The 21875-nt window shown below is 47.2% G+C and overlaps 1 protein-coding gene across 3 annotated transcripts in view; it reads left to right on the top strand.

Annotated features, from left to right (window-relative positions):
- The window catches only part of LOC115092847 (beta-1,4-galactosyltransferase 1-like), a 224698-nt gene that overhangs the window by 182905 nt on the left and 19918 nt on the right, over positions 1-21875 (top strand). For all 3 annotated transcript variants that reach the window (XM_029604219.1, XM_029604211.1, XM_029604201.1), the window contains one exon: positions 15665-15787. In XM_029604219.1, coding sequence (XP_029460079.1) covers positions 15665-15787 — 123 coding nt within the window. The remainder of the gene's footprint in view (positions 1-15664; positions 15788-21875) is intronic.

Genomic DNA, 21875 nt, shown 5'->3' with positions numbered 1-21875 from the left:
GCATGGGCGTAAGAAGCCTGGTGTTGTGGGGGGTGGGGTGTGTGAAAGAAAGCATGGGAGTGAGAAGCCTGATTATGTGAGAGAGAGCATGGGAGTGGGAAGCCTGTGTGGGTGTGTGTGTGTGTGCGTGCATGAGAGAGAGAGAGAGACTGGTTGGTAAGGTGACTGTGTGTGTGAGAGAAAGAGACTGGTGTGTGTGAATGTGAGAGAGAGAATGTGATTCAGGGAATGAGAAGCCTGTGCACGTGGAGAGCGAGCATGGAAATGAGAGAGACTGGTGTGTGTGTAACAGAGAGAAAGTGATTATGGGAATGAGAAGCCTATGCATGTGAAGAGAGTGAGCATGGGAGTGAGAAACCTGGGTGTGTGTGAGACACAGCATGGGAGGGAGAGACTGGTGTGTGTGTGTGTGTGTGTGTGTGTGTGTGTGTGAGAGAGAGAGAAAGAAAGTGATTAAGGGAATGAGAAGCCTGTTCATGTGGAGATAACAAGCATGGGAGTGAGAGTCTGGTGTGTGTGTGTGTGAGACAGAGAAAGTGATTATGAGAGTGAGAAGCCCATATATGTAAGTAGAACACGGGGAATGGGAAGCCTGTGTGGGTGTATGGCATGAGAGAAACTGTTCAGGGAGGTGACTGGTGTGTGTGTCAAAGACTGGGAGATGATTGGTGTGTGAGAGACAGAAACTGGTCATGGGGGCATGACTGGTATGGTGTGCGTGTGTGTGAGAGATATGGGCACTAAGGAAGAGGACCATGAATATAGAGCTTAGCTTCTACTGCTGCTTCTGGTGTGTGCCACGGCCTGCATGGAAGGGGAGTAGGAGAGCTGCTGGAGGGGGTAAGTAAAGGTGGTTTTTAAGTTTATTTTTCTTGATTGACTGCCATTTTAATTATTTAATATTATGTGTTTTCTGCTTTTTTGAAATATTTTATTGGTGTTTGGAGAATGTTTAATAGTTTTTATGAGTTTTTAATTGTTGGATGTTATTCTGTTCATAGCTGTTTTGAAACATTTATTCTGCTTATTAATATAGTTTTACAATTTTTTCTGTGTGGGGATCTATAGCTGCTTGCTAGTTCTGTTTTTCCTAATAAGAGGTGTATTGGTTTTTAGGGCCTGATTTAATATTTGTAGTGTTGCCTTTTCATAGATAGGGTTGCTCTTGTTTGAATGTATTCCATAATACAGGTGTAACTGTGTGCGGATTAGTTTGTGCATTACTGCAGATCCTGGGAGTATGTTAGGTCGGTTCTGTGTCTGTTACCGAGATGAGATATTCTACTAGCATGTAAGCGTTTGTATCAGTCTTATTTGTTGTGTTTTCTCAAGAGGACATGCATTGGTGGTAAACTGCTGTCTTTTCATAAGTAGGGCTATTGAGCCTGGAAGTAGGAGTTTGAGTTGCTGTTACTGAGATGACACCAGAACCAGAATATCTTTTTTGTAGGGTGAGTTGTATAGGCCAGGGAATGTCATAATTCTGCTTTACATCCATTATTGTGGGTCAGGGAGGTTCCAGTGGATGCAAACTGTACTTTTACATCTAGCCCCGTGACTATCATGGGTCAGTGTGTCATGCATGTGAGAACCATCTGTCAGGTGTGTCCCGACAGAAAAAACGTTGAGAACCCCAGTGTAGTAGCGGACAAACTCAGTCGCATATTTCATCCCCACGAGCGGAGAACATATTCCAGAAGTGGGGGTATCAGAGTATAGACCTCTTTGCGTTGGTTCACAACCGCAAAGTAGAGAACTTCTGCTCCCTACATCGCAGTCACAAAACTTCACCAAGGGATGCCTTCGCCCTCTCTTGGGCAACAGGTCTCCTGTATGCCTATCCCCCACTTCCACTCATAAGAAAAGACTCTTGTGAAGTTACGACTGGACAAGGGCCTCATGATTCTCATAGCCCCTTACTGGCCGCACCAGGTGTGGTTTCCCTTCCTTTGCAACCTCTCAGTCCGTCAACAAATTCGTCTAGGCACAGATCCTTCTCTGATTTCTCAGAACAGCAGACAGCTGTGTCATCCAAACCTCCAGGCCTTGTCACTGACAGCCTGGATGTTGAAAGGCTAATCTTCCAACCCATCAACCTCTCGGACTCGGTATCCCAAGTCCTGGTAGCTTCACGAAAGCCTTCTACTAGGAAATCTTATCATTCCAAATGGAAACAGTTTTCCTCTTGGTGCACATCAAAGGAATTAGATCCCTTTCACTGCCCCACAACAAAGTTTCTAGACTAGCTCTGGCACCTTTCAGAGTCTGGTCTACAAACTTCATCCATTAGAGTTCATGTCAGTGCGGTGGCCGCCTTCCATAAAGGTACAGGTGATGTCTCGATTTCGACACAACCCTTAGTGGTAAGCTTTATGAAGGACTTGCTACACCTCAAGCCCCCTTCCGGCCCCTGCTTGGGACCTTAATGTGGTATTAGCACATCTCATGAAACCTCCGTTTGAGCCTCTGCACTCCTGCGAGTTACGTCATCTCACTTGGAAAGTGCTCTTCCTTCTTGCTTTGACCTCTGCTCACAAGGTCAGTGAGCTACAGGCGCTGGTAACATACTCCCCTTAACACGAAATTCATTCATGATCGGGTGGTCCTCCGCACTCATCCTAAATTTTTACCAAAGATAGTCTCTGAATTTCATTAAAACAATCCATTGTTCTACCTACTTTCTTTCCAAGACTACACTCTCACATCCCGGTGAGCGGGCTCTGCATTCCTTAGACTGCAAGCGTGCACTAGCCTTTTATTTGGAATGCACATCCCATAGGAAGTCCACCCAGCTGTTTGACTCTTGATAAAACTAAACTGGGAATCCCGGTGGGCAATCAGACCCAGTCCTGGCTGGCGGACTGTATTTTTCTGCTACCAGCAAGCAGGTCTTCCGCTCCAGGGACGCGTTAAAGCGCACTCTATTCGAGCAATGGCTACCTCGGTAGCATACCTTCGTTCTGTGCCTCTAGCTGACATCTGCAGGGCTGCTACATGGAGATCTCTCCATACCTTTGCACCTCATTATTGCTTGGACAAGGTTAGCAAACAAGATTCGATCTTTGGCCAGTCTGTTCTTTGCAATTTCTCAGCTTAATACCCAACTTCCTTCCAACAGCCCACTGGGATTTTCAGGCTGCCCTGTTAACCAAACCCACCCCTGTTGTTGTGCCTGTTGCACGTCTTTGGTGCTTTTGGTACATTACTCGGGCATCCTCCGCTTGTTATTCACCCATGTGTGAGGACTACCATTCTGCTTGTCCTGTGAGAAAGCAGAGTTGCTTACCTGTAACAGGTGTTCTCACAGGACAGCAGGATGTTAGTCCTCACGAAACCCGCCCACCACCCCACGGAGTTGGATTCGTTTGAGATTTGTTGTTTTATTTTTCGCACATATTTTTACTATATACAAGACTGAAGGGGGACCCCTGCTGGATGCAGGTTTGGTGGCATGCTGGGCATGCTCTGTAGTGCCAGTCAAAGTTCTAGAAACTTTGACAAAAGTGTTCCGTGATTGGGCTCCATCCTGATGATGTCACCCATGTGTGAGGACTAACATCCTGCTGTCCTGTGAGAACACCTGTTACAGGTAAGCAAGTCTATCAGTCAGCCAGTTTGTAATCCATACAACCACCTTAGCGCTCACTCCCAAGCTTCTTATTTTATTCACAAACCTCCTGTGTGGAAATGTATCAAAAACTTTGCTGAAATCCTAGTAGATCAGATTGAGCACTCTTCCTCAATCCAGTTCTCTAGTCACTCAATCAAAAAAGTCAATAAGATTTGTCTGACAGGGCCTTCCTCTAGGGAGTCCATGCTGCCTAGGATCCAGAAAAATCCACCTGATTGTAGATAGTTTACTATCCTTTCCTTCAGCAGCGTCTCCATTAATTTTCCCACCATCGTGGCAAGGCTTATCGGCCTGTAATTTACAGCCTCCTCTCTGCTACTACTCTTGTGAAGCAGGACCACCACCACCACCACTCTTCTTCAATCCCACGGCACTACTCCCGTTTCCAGAGACCTATTGAAAACGCCCTTCAGCGGACCCACCAGTACATTTCTGACCTCCCTCAGTATCCTGGGATGAACCTCATCCAACCCTCATGGCCTTGTCCACTTTGTTTGCCTAGCTCTTCCCATATATTCTGATCTGTAAACGGAGCTTCATCTAGTCCATTCCCAACTACATTCTTGTCTACCAGCAACGGTCCTTCTCCTGGGTCTTCTTTAGTGAACACCAAACTGAAGTATTTGTTTAATATTTCTGCTATTTCTTCATCTCTCTCCACATAATGCTCTTCATCACCTTTCAGTTTCACTATACCACTTCGGACCTTCCTTCTTTCTCTGATTATATCTGAAATATGTTTTGTCACCTCGCTTTACTTCTTTGGCAGTCCTTTCTTTCACTTGACCCTTTACTTTCCTGATTTCTTTCTTCGTCTCCCTCTTTCACCAGGTATTCTTCCCCATGTTCCTCTTTTTGGGATCCTTAATACTTCTTGAACCCTGTTTTGATGCCTTTATTTTATCAGCCACTTCCTTTGAGAACCAGATCGGTTTCTTTTTCCTCTTACTTTTTGTTACTTTTCTAACATATAGGTTTGTTGCCTTTGTAATAGCTCCTTTCAGTTTGGCCGTCTGTTCTTCCACCTCGGCCATTTTTTCCCAGTTCTTCTAGAAACATTCCCATTTTGACAAAGTCTGTATTTGTGAAATTCAAAGCTCAGGTCTTCGTGTGTTTTCTCTGTATCCTATTTGCAATATCAAACCGTTCCATCTGATGATTATTGGTGCTGAGGTGGGCACCTATTCGGACCTTTGAGATATTATCCCCATTTGTGAGCACTAGGTAAAGTATCACACCTTCCCTATTGGGTTCAGTTACCATTTGTTTAAGCAGAACCACTTGAAAAGCCTCCACTATCTCTCTACTACTTGTAGATTCTGCAGAAGGGATACTCCAATCCACATCTGGCAGATTAAAATCTCAAACTAGCAACTCTTCTCCCTTCTTTCCCACTTTTTGGATGTCTTTGACCAGATCTCTGTCCATTTCTTCTGTTTGTGACAGAGGCCTGTAGACCACACCGATGTAAATGGAAATACCATCTTGTTTCTTTAGGTAAGCCCATAATGCTTCTTCCCTACCCCATGTCGCTTACATTTCAGTTTCTGACATAGAGCTACCTCTTCACCTTTTATGTACTTTCTGTTCTTCCTAAGCAAGTTATTGTTAGGGACGACTGTATCCCAATCATGAGACTTGGTGAACCATGTCTCTGTAACAGTAACAATGTCCAAATCCACCATTAGAGCCTGCAGGTCTGGGATGTTGTTGCCCAGACTATGGGCATTTGTGCTCATAGCTTTCCAGCTGCTCTTCGTGGACATCATTTCTGCCCTATTCAGCTGATTTATGTTAATTTCTTCACATACTTTTTGGAGATGTTGGGGGTGACATTTCAATTTCCTTTTGCCACCCCTGCTCTCAAGTTTAAATGCCTTATGGTGTATGATTTGAATTTTTCACTTAGGATCCTTTTTCTTACCACAGACAGATGTAAGCTATCTTTGACAGAGCCTATTATTGTTCCCCAATATATCCAAAACTGTCTTCCTTACATCAGGTTTTGAGACATTTATTGAAATTATTTATTTGGCTTAGCCTCTTGTTCCCCTTTCCATGAACAGGCAATAGTTTTCACCATAGTCTGAAAAGTAAAAGGCAATAATCTTCACCATGTGCCTAATCTGCTTCGTCAGAGTCTGGAAATCTCTCTGTACAGCTTGGATGTTGTTTCTAGCAAGGTCATTGGTTCCAAGATGGATTATAAGATCAACTTCAGAGTCCTTACTTTCTTCATTGATTGCACTGATTATGGTTAGCATTTCAACCAGCTGAGGATCCTGGAAGGCATTTAACTATAGAGTCCCCCCTCAAATAAAGTTCCCAAATTAGGACCTCTGATAACTGAGTCTCCCAGCACAATGACCTGCTTCTTATGGTTTTTGGTTGTTAAGAATTTCTGTGCACATTGGGTTTCTTCTTTCCTTTCCGATCCCACATCAGTCTCCATTGCTAGAGCTTCTTCATTTTTCAATGCAGAGAAGGCATTTTGTACTTGTCACTTGAGAGACTGGTGTCTCTGCATCACAAGTCTTATCCTATCAAAACCCACTGTAATCCATTTATTCTTGGGTTTCTGGATGCTCTGTGGAAATGGAAAAGGGCATCTTGGCTGCACTGTTGTGAAGAATTGGTGTCTTTGGGTCACAGGTCATATCTTACCTGACCTTGTGCTCACACCACAGCCCTCCGGACTGAAATGAAGAAGTTTTCTCTGATGTGAGCAGAAGGTCCTAAATCCTTTCTTCTGCTCCCCACAAAATCTGCTTGACTACCTTCTATACCTTTCAGAAGCTGGTTTGAAGAACAGATCCTTTATGGTTCATCTGGGTGTGATTGGCACATATCACTATGGTGTAGTTGGTAAGCCCATCTCTGTACAGCCAGTAGTTGTACATTTCTTGCGGAGCTGCTTCAGTTGAAGTCTCCCCTAAGGACTCCTGCTGTCTTGGGACCTTGACATAGTGTTGGCTCATCTGATGAAAGCTCCTTTTGAGCCACTGCGCTCCTGTAACCTGAAGTACCTGGCCTAGAAAGTCATATTTTGATGGCAGTCACTTCAGCGTGCAGAGTCAGCAAGCTCCAGGCTTCAGTGACTTATCCACCTTACACTAAGGTTTTCCTTGACAGGGGTCTTAAGTAAACACCCTAAGTTCCTGCCTAAGGTGGTGTCAGACTTCCATCTTAACCAGTCCATCATTTTGTCAACATTTTTTCCCAGGCCCCATTCACACCAAGGCAAACCAGCCCTGCACAGACTGCAAACGAGCCTTAGCCTTCTATCTGGAGTAGATAGAAGCCCATAGACAGTCCATCCTTCTTGTTTCTTTTGATCAGAACAATTTGGGGATCACTGTTGCCAAGCAGACACTCTCTCGAATTGGCTAGCAGACTGCATCTCTTCTGTTATGCCCAGACGAGACTGCATCTTGTGGACCATGTCCAGGCGTATTCTGTTCAAGCCATGGCAGCATCAGCAACCCCCTTGCGAACAGTCCTCATGGAGTACCATCCACTCATTTACATCACATTACTGTCAGGAAAGGGATGGCTGAGACGACAGTAGGTTTGGCCAATCTGTTTTTTGGAACTTGTTTGAGGTGTACAACCCAGCTCTGTTCCCACCTAGGGCACGTTCTTTCTTTTCAAGCTGCCTCTCCCACTTGTTACCAACAAAACCAGTTGTGCCTGTTGGCACTTATTTTGGTGTTTTGTTGGTCCCCGTTTATGTCTGAGGGCAACCTGTACATAAGAACCAAAGAAATTGCATGCTGGGTCAGACCAAGGGTCCATCAAGCCCAGCATCCTGTTTCCAACAGAGGCCAAACCAGGCCACAAGAGCCTGGCATGTACCCAAACACCAAGAAGATCCCATGCTACTGATGCAATTAATAGAAGTGGCTATTCCCTTAGTCAACTTGATTTATAGCAGGTAATGGACTTCTCCTCCAGGAACTTATCCAAACCTTTTTTGAACCCAGCTACACTAACTGCACTAACCACATCCTCTGGCAACAAATTCCAGAGCTTAATTGTGCGTTGAGTGAAAAAGAATTTTCTCCGATTAGTCTTAAATGTGCTACTTGCTAGCTTTTTGGAGTGCCCCCTAGTCCTTCTATTATCGAACGTGTAAATAACCAATTCACATCTACTCGTTCAATACCTCTCATGATTTTAAAGTCCTCTATCATATCCCCCCTCAGCCATCTCTTCTCTGAGCTGAACAGCCCTAACCTCTTCAGCCTTTCCTCATATGGGAGCTGTTCCATCCCCTTTATCATTTTGGTTGCTCTTCTCTGTACCTTCTCCATCGTAACTATATCTTTTTTGAGATGCGGCAACCAGAATTGTACACAGTATTCAAAGTGCGGTCTCACCATGGAGCGATTCAGTGGCATTATAATAGTTTCTGTTTTATTAACCATTCCCTAACTAATAATTCCTAACATTTTGTTTGCTTTTTTGACTGCTGCAGCACACTGAGCTGATGATTTCAAAGTATTATCCACTATGATGCCTAGATCTTTTTCCTGGGTGGTAGCTCCTAATATGGAACCTAACATCGTGTAATTACAGCAAGGGTTATTTTTCCCTGTATGCAACACCTTGCACTTGTCCACATTAAATTTCATTTGCCATTTGGATGCCCAATCTTCCAGTCTTGCAAGGTCCTCCTGTAATGTATCACAATCCGTTTGTGATTTAACTACTCTGAATAATTTTGTATTACCCGCAAATTTGATTACCTCACTCGTCATATTCCTTTCCAGATCATTTATAAATATATTGAAAAGCACCGGTCCAAGTACAGATCCCTGAGACACTCCACTGTTTATCCTTTTCCACTGAGAAAATTGACCATTTAATCCTACTCTCTGTTTCCTGTCTTTTAACCAGTTTGTAATCCACGAAAGGACATCACCTGCTATCCCATGACTTTTTAGTTTTCTTAGAAGCCTCTCATGAGGGACTTTGTCAAATGCCTTCTGAAAATCCAAATGCACTACATCTACCGGTTGACCTTTATCCACATGTTTATTAACCCCTTCAAAAAAATGAAGCAGATTTGTTAGGCAAGACTTCCCTTGGGTAAATCCATGTTGACTGTGTTCCATTAAACCATGTCTTTCTATATGCTCTACGATTTTGGTCTTCAGAATAGTTTCCACTATTTTTCCCGGCACTGAAGTCAGGCTCACTGGTCTATAGTTTCCCGGATCGCCCCTGGAGCCTTTTTAAATATTGGAGTTACATTGGCCAGTCTTCATGTACAATGGATGATTTTAATGATAGGTTACAAATTTTAACTAATAGATCAGAAATTTCATTTTTGAGTTCCTTCAGTACCCTAGGATGCATACCCATCCGATCCAGGTGATTTGCTACTCTTTAGTTTGTCAATCTGGCCTACTACATCTTCCAAGTTCACAGTGATTTGGTTCAGTTCATCTGACTCTTCACCCTTGAAAACCATCTCTGGAACTGGTATCTCAACATCCTCATTAGTAAACACGGAAGCAAAGAATTAATTTAGTCTTTCCTGTACGTACCCGGATCAGTCCAGACAGTGGGTTGAGCCTCCTTTCCAGCAGGTGGAGATAGACTAAAACTTGCAGGATGCCCTATATCAGGACAGAGCCTATCCTCTAACTCTTCAGTATTCGTCTGTCTCCAGCAGGTGCAGCAGTCCCGGCTGACAGCCTGTCTTTCTTGTGGGCTGTCCTCTTCGTGTTTTTCGCATCAGGGCCTCTGCACTGCTTGCCTGCCGGGTGGGGAAGGTCCCTCCTCGACAGGACAAGCAAATTTAGCCCGGGGCTCCACTCCTCCCAGCATGGCTAGGCCGCCATCTTGGATTTTTCATCGGGGCCGATTTCAGTGCTCCCTGGGGCTGGGGGGCTGGATTTTTTTTATTTAACCCCCGATTTGGCCTCCGTGGGTCCCCAGGAAGGGGGGTCCTGACCTTCCCTCGCCCCCCCCCCCCCCCCCCGGCAAATCCAGGGTCCCTTTTTCCGCGGATTTCGTCCTCCTCATGCACAAATTTTATCTAGCTAGCCTGCATGAGCTGGATGAAAGCCCCCCCCCCTTACCCCCCCACCAAAAATCCCTCGTTCGGCGCCGTTGACCACTGGACCGGCCGCGGAGCCTCAGGGACCAGTTTGGGTGCGGGTGGTCCCGGGGGTGGCCCCCCCCCCCCCCCCCCCGTGGTCCTCCTGGGTCCTCGGACCCTGCTGCTTCCTCGGATTCGGCGGATGCCCCCCCCCCAGAGGGGAATGACCCCAGAGCCCTTCGTCTTTTTCGTAAGGAGGAAGAGCCCCTCCTCCCTTTTGTTTTGGAGGAGCTGGGTCTGGAAAGTCCCTCCGTGGATAATCTCATGGCCTCACTCCCTAAGGGTATGAACCCAGTTTGGGAGGGCTCCGGGCTCCGGCCTCGGCCTTTCCCTTCCACCCCATGCTTAAGCTCCTTATCCTGCGGGAATGGGAGGTTCCTGAGGGTGCGCTCTGGGTGGGGCGTGTGATGGATAAGCTCTATCCCCTCCCGGAAGAGGGCTTGGAGCTGTTGCGATATCCATCGGTGGATTCTTATGTTTCTGCAGTGGCCAAGCACACCACAATTCAGGTGGAAGGTTCCAGGGCCTTGAAGGATTCACAAGATCGTAAGCTGGAGGCTCACCTGAAGCGCATCTTTGACGTCCTAGCCCTCGGGGTTCGGGCGTCTTGCTGTAGCAGTCTCATGATGCGGGCGTGCCTCCAGTGGGTCCAACAGTTACTCTGCGCCCGGGAGCTTCCGCCAGGTGAGGCAGAACAAGCCGAATGTCTGGAGGCGGTAATCGCTTACGTGTCAAGACACCCTCTACGATTTGGTCCGTGTGCAGGCGAAGGCGATGGTTTTGGCAGTGGCTGCCCAGAGGCTCCTTTGGCTACGCCACTGGTCGACTGATCAGTCCTCGAAGACCCAGCTGGGCACGCTTCCCTTCAAAGGTAAGATGCTCTTTGGCGAGGACCTCAACAAGCTTATGGACTCCCTGGCTGACAACAAGGTCCATAAGCTTCCAGAGGACCGCCCTAAGTCTTCGCGGCCTCTCGCTTTCGCTTCAGGGGTCAGCGTCGCTCCGCTTCTCGTGGGCGGGGCAGTGCTGTGAGGGGGTCTTCTCGTGTGCAGTCCTGGTCGCAGTCCTTTCGTGGCAGGCGGCCTTTTCGCGAGGGCCAGCCCGTGCGTACCACTGCTAAACCTGCCATGCAATGAAGTTCAGCAGACCCATTCCTCGGTCCCTTACCTCGGCGGACGCCTCTCCCTGTTTTTCGAGGAATGGGTCAAAATCACGTCGGATCAGTGGGTCCTCGACACTATCAGAGACAGGTACGCTTTCGACCTCGTCGGGGAACTTCCAGATCTCTTTCTGTTCTCCCCTTGCGGCCGGGCCAAGAGGGATGCGGTGGTTCAGACTCTCTCCAAGCTTCTGGATCTGGGGGCTGTGGTCCCAGTCCCAAAAGGGGAAATTGGCGCCGGCCAGTATTCTATTTACTTCACCGTGCCAAAAAAGGACGGGTCCTTCTGCCCAATCCTGGACCTCAAGAGGGTCAATCGGGCCCTCAAGATCCCCCACTTCCGCATGGAAACCCTACGGGCGGTCATTGCGGCGGTCCGTCCCGGAGAGTTCCTTGCTTCCCTCGATCTCGCAGAAGCATATTTTCATATTCCCATCCACCGCGACTACCAGAAGTATCTCCGATTCCACATTCTCAACCAGGACTTCCAATTTCGAGCTCTCCCCTTTGGCCTCGCGACCGCTCCTCGCACCTTCACGAAGGTCATGGTAGTAGTGGCAGCGGCCTTGTGCCAGGAGGGGATTCTCGTCCATCCCTATCTGGACGATTGGCTCATCAGGCCAAGTCGGAGACTTCTTGCCGGCGGGCGGTGGATCGGGTCTTGGAGCTCCTTGCCTCTCTCGGGTGGATAGTGAACTTTTCCAAGAGCAAGCTTCAGCCCTCCCAGGAGTTGGAATTTCTGGGAGCACACTTCGACACCCGAGTAGGCAAGGTATTCTTACCTCGGGCACAAGCCCTCAAGCTGATCGATCAGGTCCAGAATCTGATTGCGCTATCTTCCCCGACGGCCTGGGATTATCTCCAAGTCCTGGGCTCCATGGCTTCTACCATCGATCTGGTCTCTGGGCCTTTGCTCATACGCATCCGATACAGAAAGCTTTGCTGTCTCGTTGGCAACCAGTGTCGGAGCAGTTCCACGTAGTCCTTCCGTTCTTGGAGTCTACTACCGACGAATTACAGTGGTGGCTGTCTCTTCCTCATCTCCTGCAAGGGATGCCTCTTCAAGCTCCACAGTGGACGATAGTAACCACGGACGCCAGCCTGTTGGGCTGGGGTGCGGTCTGCCTTTCTCAGTCCACCCAGGGGACATGGCACAGTCCACCCAGGGGACATGGCACATCAATCGACTGGAAACTTTGGCGGTCCGCCTGGCCCTTCAGGAGTTCCTTCCCCTGATCCGCAGCAAGGCGGTACGAGTCCTGTCCGACAACTCCACCACAGTTGCCTACATCAATCGCCAAGGGGGCACTCGCAGTCCCCTGGTAGCCTTAGAAGCCAGCTGTCTACTCGCTTGGGCGGAGCGTCACCTACAGTGCCTTGCGGCTTCTCACATCGCCGGAAAAGACAATGTTCAAGCCGACTTCCTCAGCCGGCAGTCACTCGATCCGGGAGAGTGGGAGCTCTCGGACGCGGCCATGGCTCTGCTAGTGGACAGGTGGGGTTCTCCTCACCTCGATCTCATGGCGACTGCACAATTCCAAGGCCAATCGGTTCTTCAGCCGCTGGAGGGAGCACGGCGCAGAGGGCGTGGATGCTCTGGCTCTACCTTGGCCAGCAGACATCCTTCTGTACGTGTTTCCCCCGTGGCCACTGTTGGGGAAAGTTCTCAGGAGAATCGAGCTCCACCGGGGACCGGTGATTCTCGTCGCTCCCGAGTGGCCGCGAAGGCCGTGGTTCGCGGATCTCATCAATCTAGCGGTGGACGGGCCCCTGCGCCTTGGTCATCTCCCTCGTCTCCTCCGGCAGGGGCCTGTATTTTTCGACCAGGCCGATCGCTTCTGTCTTGCGGCCTGGCTTTTGAACGGCGTCGCCTGAGGTGCAAAGGTTATAGGGAGGAGGTCATCTCCACCCTGCTGCGAGTCCGGAAGCAGTCGACTTCTCTGGCCTATGTGCGCATCTGGAAAGTTTTTGAGTCCGTGTGTACGGAGGCGGGTGTCCCTGCACGCTCCTCCTCGATTCCTTTGTTTCTTTCTTTTCTTCAGAAGGGCCTCTCCTTCAGTTCTCTACGCATTCAAGTCTCGGCGCTCGGCTCTCTCCTGGGTCGGGTGGACGGTCATGCCTTAGCAGTTCACCCTGATGTGATTCGTTTCCTGAGGGGCGTTAGACACCTCACCCCCCCTCTCGGGCCATGTGTCCGTCGTGGAGTCTCAACCTGGTCCTTTGTGCTCTCTGTGCGGCTCCCTTCGAGCCTCTTCACCACGCTACGCTCAAGGATCTTACTCTAAAGACTGTCTTTCTGGTCTCTTATTTCCTCTGCTCGCCGTATTTCCGAGCTTCAGGCGCTGTCCTGTCTGGAGCCCTTCTTGCGTTTCTCCGATTCCGGGGTTTCTCTCAGGACGGTTCCTTCCTTCTTGCCTAAGGTTGTCTCCGCTTTTCATGTCAACCAGTCGGTCAAACTCCCAGCGTTCTCTCCGGAGGAGCTTGCGGGTACGGCGGGTGGCGACCTTAGTTGGCTAGATGTGAAACGAGTCTTGGTTCGCTATCTCCAGGTCACCAGTGACTTCCGGGTTTCAGACCATCTCTTCGTCCTTTGGAGTGGTCCCAACCGCGGTAAGCAGGCTTCTAAGACCACGATTGCGCGGTGGTTGAAGGAAGCCATTTCCTCGGCATATCTTTGTCAAGGTCATCCGCTTCCTGAGGGTCTGAAGGCCCATTCTCTGCCTTCTCAGGCTACTTCGTGGGCGGAGAGTCAATCTGTCTCCCCGCAGGAGATTTGCAGGTCCGCCACTTCGACGTCTCTGCACACTTTTGCTCGGCACTACCGTCTGGATGTACACGCTCTGGTGTTCGGTTCCTTTGGGCGGCAAGTGCTTTGAGCGGGACTGTCTCGGTCCCACCCAGTTTAGGGAAGCTTTGGTAAATCCCACTGTCTGGACTGATCCGGGTACGTACAGGAAAGGAAAATTAGTTCTTACCTGTTAATTTTCGTTCCTGTAGTACCACGGATAAGTCCAGACGCCCTTCCCTGTCTGTCTTCTGTCCTCTCGAAGCTTGTTTTCTTGCAGGTCTGCAGATTTTCATATTTTCCTTGGTGCAAGATTACTGAGCATTTACACCGGAAGCCTTGGTGGTTATTTTATACCAAGTTTATGCAAGAGCGTATAGGTATACCATGCTTCTACATTAATCTATGGTTGCTCCATTGAGCTTTTTGGTTACTTGCTTGATCCTATTCTTGGGTTTATTGTTTTATGCTTTGACATACGTTATACTGAAGGGTTAGAGGATAGGCTCTGTCCTGATATAGGGCATTCTGCAAGTTTTAGTCTATCTCCACCTGCTGGAAAGGAGGCTCAACCCACTGTCTGGACTGATCCGTGGTACTACAGGAACGAAAATTAACAAGTAAGAACTAATTTTCCTTTCTGCAATGGCCATATCTTCCCTAAGAGCCTCTTTAACCCCTCTGTCATCTAACAGTCCAACCGACTCCCTCACAGGTTTCTTGCTTCGCATATATTTTAAAACGTTTTTATTATGAGTTTTTGCCTCTACGGCCCACGTAATTTCAAATTCTCTCTTCGCCTTTCTTATCAATGTTTTACACTTAACTTGACAATGTTTATGCTGCAGCTAGGGATTCACCCATATGTGAGGACTGCCGTTCTGCTTGTCCTTAGAGAAAGCAGAGTAGCTTACCTGTAATAGGTGTTCTCAGGGGTAGGATGCAAGTTGCCATCAACCTATCCACCTTCCCTTAGAGTTGGTTTTCTACTTTATGTATAAACAGTTATGTTATGAACTGAGGGAGCCGTGTTCAACGAGGTGATGCAGTTCATGCTGCAAATGCTCAATTCAGCATGCTAAGTTTCTAGAAGCTTTTGTATGACATCAACCTCATGTGAGGACTTACATTCTGCTGTCCTCAGAGAACACATGTCAATGGTAAGCAACTTCATTTTATTTACAGCTCTTTGGAGCTGGACCAGTGAAGGTCCAGCTTTCATTAAGCTGGAGGCTCAATGAAGTGCATAATTAAGCTCTGGAATTCATTGCCAGAGGATGTGGTTACTGCAGTTAGTGTAACTGTGTTTAAAAAAGGTTTGGATATGTTCCTAGAGGAGAAGTGCATAAACTATCAATAAGCAATAGTAGCTTGGGATCTGTTTAATGTTTGGGTAGTTGCCAGGTAATTGTGACTTGGATTGGCCACTGTTAGTAACAGGATGCTGGGCTTGATGGACCCTTGGTCTAACCCAGTATGGCATGTTTTAAAAAGAAAAAAAATGCAGAGTGACTTAGGTTCAATTCTCTCGGTCTGAAAATGCTATGAAGGCAGTGTTCACAGCCCTTGGGGTGGAGGGAGTAATAGTCATTGTGCAGTGATGACACCTAATAACTGGATTTAGAGCCCAGTACTGCAGAACTGATACTTTAGTCCAGTCATTGCAGCAAGTTCAGAGAAGAATATAAGGCAGGAGACAAATTCCCCAGATAGTTGCAAGTGAAGGCTTATGGATTCAGATCCCAACCCTGGTTCTTCTTGAACTAGAAAACCAAAGGAGCAGGAGGAATCAGCTAGTGAAAAAAAAATTCTGAAACTTTTATTGTTGATCCTCATTGTTTCAAGATCATGTCCTTTATCAAACAATAACGGACTTTGGAATTTTCTCTTTTTTTCTTGCAAAACTTTCAACTGTTCAGCTCTATAATATACCAAGTTTGTACATGTTTTTGTTTTGATTTTACGTTTATTTTTATACAGGTTACCTTACAACCAGTATTTTGGAGGTGTGTCTGCATTAAGCAAGGAACAGTTCCAAAAAATCAATGGCTTTCCAAATAATTACTGGGGATGGGGAGGCGAAGATGATGACATCTATAACAGGTAAACCTGCAAACATATTCTTTCATTTAAATGCTTGTTTAAGGAATTCAGAGAGAAAGATCAGTTCTTCACATTTCCACAGTATTGGCCTAAGAGCAGGCAAGTATGCTACTCTTTTCCCGTCGATAGCAGGGCTGAATTAGCCATGCTGTCATGGGATCTGTCAATCAGGCCCAGGAGGTGGAACTTGTCAAAGCAGAGAACAGAGCTTTGCTCTCTCGGCTGCGCGTGTGTTCCCACATCGCTCTAAGCTTCAACAGCAAGAGGAAATGTGGAAAAAAGGATTTGCACTCACAAAGACGGGAGTAGCTGGCTTGTTACGGCGGTTACTACCCCAAACCAAATAAGCCTGATACTTCACTTTCAATGCATATCCAGCATAGCTCTCTGCTTCAACGGCAGGGGAGAAGAAAAACTGATACTTCACGCATATCCAGCATAGCTCTCTGCTTCAACGGCAGGGGAAAAGAAAAACTGATACTTCACGCATATCCAGCATAGCTTCAACGGCAGGGGAGAAGAAAAAAGGATTCGCACTCACAAAGCGGGGAGTAGCTGGCTTGTTACGGCGGTTACTACCCCAAACCAAATGTGCCTGATACTTCACTTTCGATGCATATCCAGCATAGATCTCTGCTTCAACGGCAAGGGAGAAGAAAAACAACCAATAAGGGCTGTATAACATAGTCTGGGAAAAAACAAATGAGCATGGGTGTAGCTTGCTTATTGCGGCGGTTACTACCCCTACTACCCCTAACTAATCAAGCTAGATATTTCACTTGGATGCAGCTCCATCACTGCTCTCTACATTAATGGTGGGGGAGGAAGGGAAATAGAACCAAGAGCTAAGAGAAACAGATAAGTATGAGAGAAAAAATGTGTGAAGCTTGCTGGGCAGACTGGATGGGCCATTTGGTCTTCTTCTGCCGTCATTTCTATGTTTCTATGCAGGCAAGTAACGGAATCTCCCCAGTCTGTTTTTACCGCGAGTGGGATCGCACACGGAGCTGTCCTTCTCCTCAGCGTTAACAAAAACATGTCAAAATCGGGGTTTAAACTCTGTCATTGAGGCAAGGTAATGTCGGTCACGGACGGCCATGACTGATGTTACTGATGCCTAGGACCAGATCATAATCAGGAAGTTTATGAATTTTGCTCAAGGATGTCATCCAGAGCACTGAAGCAAAGGGCCTACAGGCTTCAGGAACTTTTTGCCTCAACGGAACCATCGGAGGCTCATTCGTCGCCTGGCCCGCCGATTTCATCGGCTCCCTCGAAAAAGAGAGCATCTTCGTGGGATCCTCATTCATCCACTCTTGGAGGTAAGGAGATGTCAAAACGACAAAGGCCAATGGATTGTCAAAAACCTCGGCGCCTACGCCTTCTGCGCATAAAAAAGTATTGGCGCATAATACTTCGGTGCCTAGAGAGGGATCGGCGCACAACATTTCTATGCGCATGACGCCAACAACACTTGTGCGTACGACACCGGAGAACCCTGCACGCACGGCACAGAAGAATGCTGCACGCAGGGCACCAAAGACATCGGCGCGCAAAGCGCTGAAGACGTTGGAACGCACAACCAAGGGTTTCGCTGCGCGCACGTCGCCTCTCTGTTCTGAAGAGAATGTGGTCATGTCTCCTACCTCTCAGTCAGTGTTGGCGTTGACTATCTTTGAGAAAGAATTAGATAAGAAAATCCAGCAGGCTTTGGAGAAGGCGCTGCAGGGCCTCTGTCAGGGCAGCCCTTGAGCCATTGCTAGATTCTCTCCAGGTGCTCACAGATAATGCATCAGGATCAGTGGCTTCCAGCCAATTGCTGCTTTCTGGCTCCTTGGGAGAGGAATTTCCTCTGGGTCTAGGCTAAAAAGGCCAACTTCACCAATTCAAGACCCGTTGGCTGAGGACAGACCACTGAGAGAGCCCTCTCTGGTAGATCAGGATGAGTTGGACTGTCAATATTCATGGGGTATGGCTATGACTTGGTAAACAACTCTGAAGAGGAGGTGTCTACAGGTTACCCCTCCAAACCCTCTCCTCCACAAGAGAAGTCCCCACTAGAGGACCTTCAATTCCCAGGTTTTGTGAGGAAAATGGCAGAAGCTATTCCCTTTACGTTATAGATTTAGAGTCCAGGACCGAGATGCTGGGCATCCTCCAGTTTGTGGAGCCTCCTAAGGAGATCATAGTAATCCAAGTTCACAAGATCCTTCAGGACGTGCAGATGAGGATGTGGGAGAACCCCCTTTCTGTAACTTTCATCAATAGGGAAGTTAGATGCAGTTTATCTGATCCAAAAAGCTTCCGGATTCAGCACTTTCTTTTCGACTCCACTCTCAAAAAGGTTAAATCTAGGATCCATTCCTCTGTGTCCCCAGGAATGATTCTAGAACCATAAATGCTATTGGGAGAAAAGTTTTTTTCAGGGTGCTAGGTTCATTTCCCCCATATCCTACCAACTCTTCATGGGCTAGTGCATGTTGGAAATAATGAAGCAACTGCAGGGAGTGGCCAAGCAGCTTCCTCAAAAGCAGCAAGATGCCCTCCAGTCATTGATGGACAAAGGATTGAGGTGTGGTCCATTCAACCATTAATATTTTTGAAACTGCATCAAGGGTTTCTGCTGTAGGGATAGGGGCACACAGATTGCCTGGCTGTGAGCCTTGGATTTCCGATCGGAAGTGCAAGAAAGACTTGTGGATGTGGCATGTGTAGGAGAGAATATCTTCGGAGATAGTCAAGTATGAAGTTGTACAAATCCAAGATCATTGTGCAATGCTGTAAAGGCTCTTTGGCACATCAGGCCTGGTTGTCTCTTCCAAGAGGTATCTGATACCAGTGCAGAGGAGACACTACTTCCACCTGAGAAGGTGCTATCCTCCACACTCTCAATCCTATCCACAGTAGACCCTTCTTGCCCATCCGAGGCAACAGAGGGTGCCTAAGCCCAGATGGCAACCCAGTGAACACTTAGGATGGACTTTTGCCAGGATCTCAGTACCGTGCCATTGAACAGGTTATGAAACTGTGTTTTTTACGTAAACTGGTGGTCAAGTGGTAACCTCTGATATGTGGGTCCTCAGCATCATAAAAGATGATGCAAATTAATTCTATTAGGTCTTCCGCCAAATCATCCCCCAGACCCCTGTTGGAGTCAGTCACCACATCAGGACTCTCCTCCCTCTTAATGGCCAGAACAGTCAAGTTTGTTTCTCCAGGGCAAAGAGAGCAGGGATTCTACTCCAAGTATTTCCTGATTCCAAAGAAAACAAGAGGACTCCGCCCTATCCTAATTCTAAGGACCTAGAACAAATTCATCAAAAGAGAAAAGTTCAAGACTGTTTCCCTCTGCACCTTAAATCCCTTCATTTCAAAAGGGACTGTCTGTACTCTATCTCAAGGATGCATATACTTGCATATTGAGTTTCCCCATTCACAGGAAATCTCAGATTTATCATAGGAGGCTATCACCTCCAGTAGTGCATTCTGCCTTTTGGGCTACAATCTGGCCCATATCACAAAATGCCTGGACATGGTTGTGGCATGCTTGTGCAAACTGGGGGCACATGTGTTTCCTTATCTGGATGATTGACTGACTGACCAAGAGCTCTTCTCAGGCAGGAGCTGAGGAATCAATGCATTGTCAACTACCCCAAGTCTCACCTCAGCCCATTACCTCAATTGGAGTTTATCAGAGCTCTGCTAGACATGACTCAGGTGAAAGACTTCCTTCTCAAACAAAGGGCCACCACTTAGATGGCCATGGTAAAATCCAAATAAGTGAGCAGACATTAGCTTGAAGCATGTTGAGGTTGTTGGGTCTCAGGACATCAATAGTACATGTAGCTCCCATGGCAAGTCTTTACGTGAGGAGAGACCAGTGGACCAAGACCAATGGGAGAATATTTGCATCATTCTGCTCAGGAACTCCCTGTCTTAGTGACAGTACACTTCTGATTTGGTCAGAGAAATCCCCTGCCAAATTTCTCTAATACAAATTGTCTTCTCGATGGATAAGTCCATTCTGAGTTGGGGAGCTTATCTAGATGGGCTATGCACCCCGGGTTCTTGATCTGCCTAGGAAAAGCTGCATTTAAATAAACTTCCTGGTGCTCCAGACAATCTGGTATGCCCTAAAGGGTTTCAGAGATTGACTATCAAACAGACAACTAAATGGCAATGTATTTCATCAACATACAGGGAGGTACAGGTTTATACCTTCTGTTTCAGGAGCTAGGCCATCTCTTGAGGGATTGTTCTCAGAGCCACTTACCTGGCTGAAGTGGAGAATGCGTTAATTGTCAGACTGAGTCTGTTCTTGCAACCACACGACTGGTCCCTCAACTGGGGACGAGAGGGGTAGCAAATCAGATCTTCCACTGCAAACTAGCCTTGGACACTTTTTTGCCCTGTATTCAGGCAAGGGTCTTCTGTATGTTTCCTCTGATAGCCCTAGTGGTGAAAACTTTGTTGAAACTCAGAGGACCTGGGAGGCTTATGAGTTTCATAGCTCTCTAATGACCGAGACAGGTGTACTTCCCGCTCCTGCGGGAGACATCCATGAGGACATCTACTCAGTCTGTCGATTTCCCCATATCTCATCACTTAGGATCAAGGCAAGTTCTGCCATCCCAACTCAAGTCCCTATCACTCACTGCTTGGATTTTGAGAGTTTGATTCTGCAACCCCTTGATTTGACTGATGTGTCTCGAGTTCTTTTAGCTTCCAGGAAGGATTCCACTAGAAAATTCTATTGATTTAAGTGAAGGAGATTTGCTGTGTGGTGTGAGCAAAAGGCCCTAGATACTTTCTCCTGCGCCACACAAAAACTTCTTAATTACCTTTTACATTTGTCAGAGACTGGTCTCAAGAAATATTTTGATAAGGATCTACTTTAGTGCAATTGGTGCATACCATCATCAGGTAGAAGGTAAATCATTCTCTGTACAGCCTTTAGTTAATATGTTTATGCAGGGTCTGTTTTATTTAAACCTCCCATCAGACCTCCTGCTTTGTCTTGGGACCTCAGTCTGGTTTTCTCCCAGCTGATGAAAGCTCCCTTTGAACCATTGTGCCCCTGTGACTTAAAGTACCTGACCTTGAAGGTTCTGGTTCTGGTGCAGGTTACTTGGGCATGCAGAGTTAGTGAATCTCAGGCTCTAGTAGCTTATCTACCTTATACCAAGTTTTTCCATGATAGGGTGGTCTTCTTGCCTAAGGTGGTATCAAAATTCCATCTTAAACAGTCAATTGTCTTTCCAACATTCTTTCCCAGTCCACATGTCCAACAAGGAGAACAAGCACGGCACAGTTTGGACTTCAAGAGAGCCTTTGTCTTCTCCCTGAAGCAGACTGAAGTCTATAGAAAATCCACCTAGTTTTTTGTTTTGACACAAACAAGCTGGGGGTCGCTGTTGCCAAACACAGTATATCTAATTGGCTAGCAAATTGCATCTCCTTCTGTTAATGTCCAGGGGGCCTGAATCTGGTGAGCCATATCAAGGCTTATTCTCTTCAAGCCATGGCAGTGTCTGCTTCACCTGTGATCAGTCCCGATGGAGAAGATCTGCAAGGCTACGATGCGGAGTTCTCTCCACTCATTCACATCTTGCTTCTGTTGGGACAGGGTTGGCCGACTCAATAATAGGTTTGGTGAATCTGTCCTTCAGAATTTGTTTGAGGTGTAGAACCCAACTCTTTTCCCTCCTAGGGCCCTTTGTTTTGTGGCCCTTTTTTCATTGGAGGCGGCCTGTAGCTAGGGATTACCTATTCTTCCTTCCTTCTTGTCCTCTGAGAAAAGTAGAATTGCTTACCTGTAACAAGTGTTCTCAGAGTACAGCAGGATGTCAGTCCTTACGAATTCCACTCACATCCCTGTGCAATTGGTTTCTCCATAATTTTGCTTTCTTTCGAGACTGAAGGGACCCTGTGTGGATACGTGGTATAATGGCATGTGTAGGCATGCCCAGTGAAACGCAGTCAGTTCTAGAAACTTGACACAGTTTTTCCAGGCTAGGCGCCATCAGATGTTGTCACCCATGTTTGAGGTCTGACATCCTGCTGTCCTTGGAGAACACCTGTTATAGGA

The sequence above is a fragment of the Rhinatrema bivittatum genome, chromosome 1, assembly GCF_901001135.1.
Source record: "Rhinatrema bivittatum chromosome 1, aRhiBiv1.1, whole genome shotgun sequence".
In the NCBI taxonomy this organism is placed as follows: domain Eukaryota; kingdom Metazoa; phylum Chordata; class Amphibia; order Gymnophiona; family Rhinatrematidae; genus Rhinatrema; species Rhinatrema bivittatum.
Note: the sequence above shows the minus strand (reverse complement) of the source record. Positions and strands in the feature narration are given on the sequence as shown.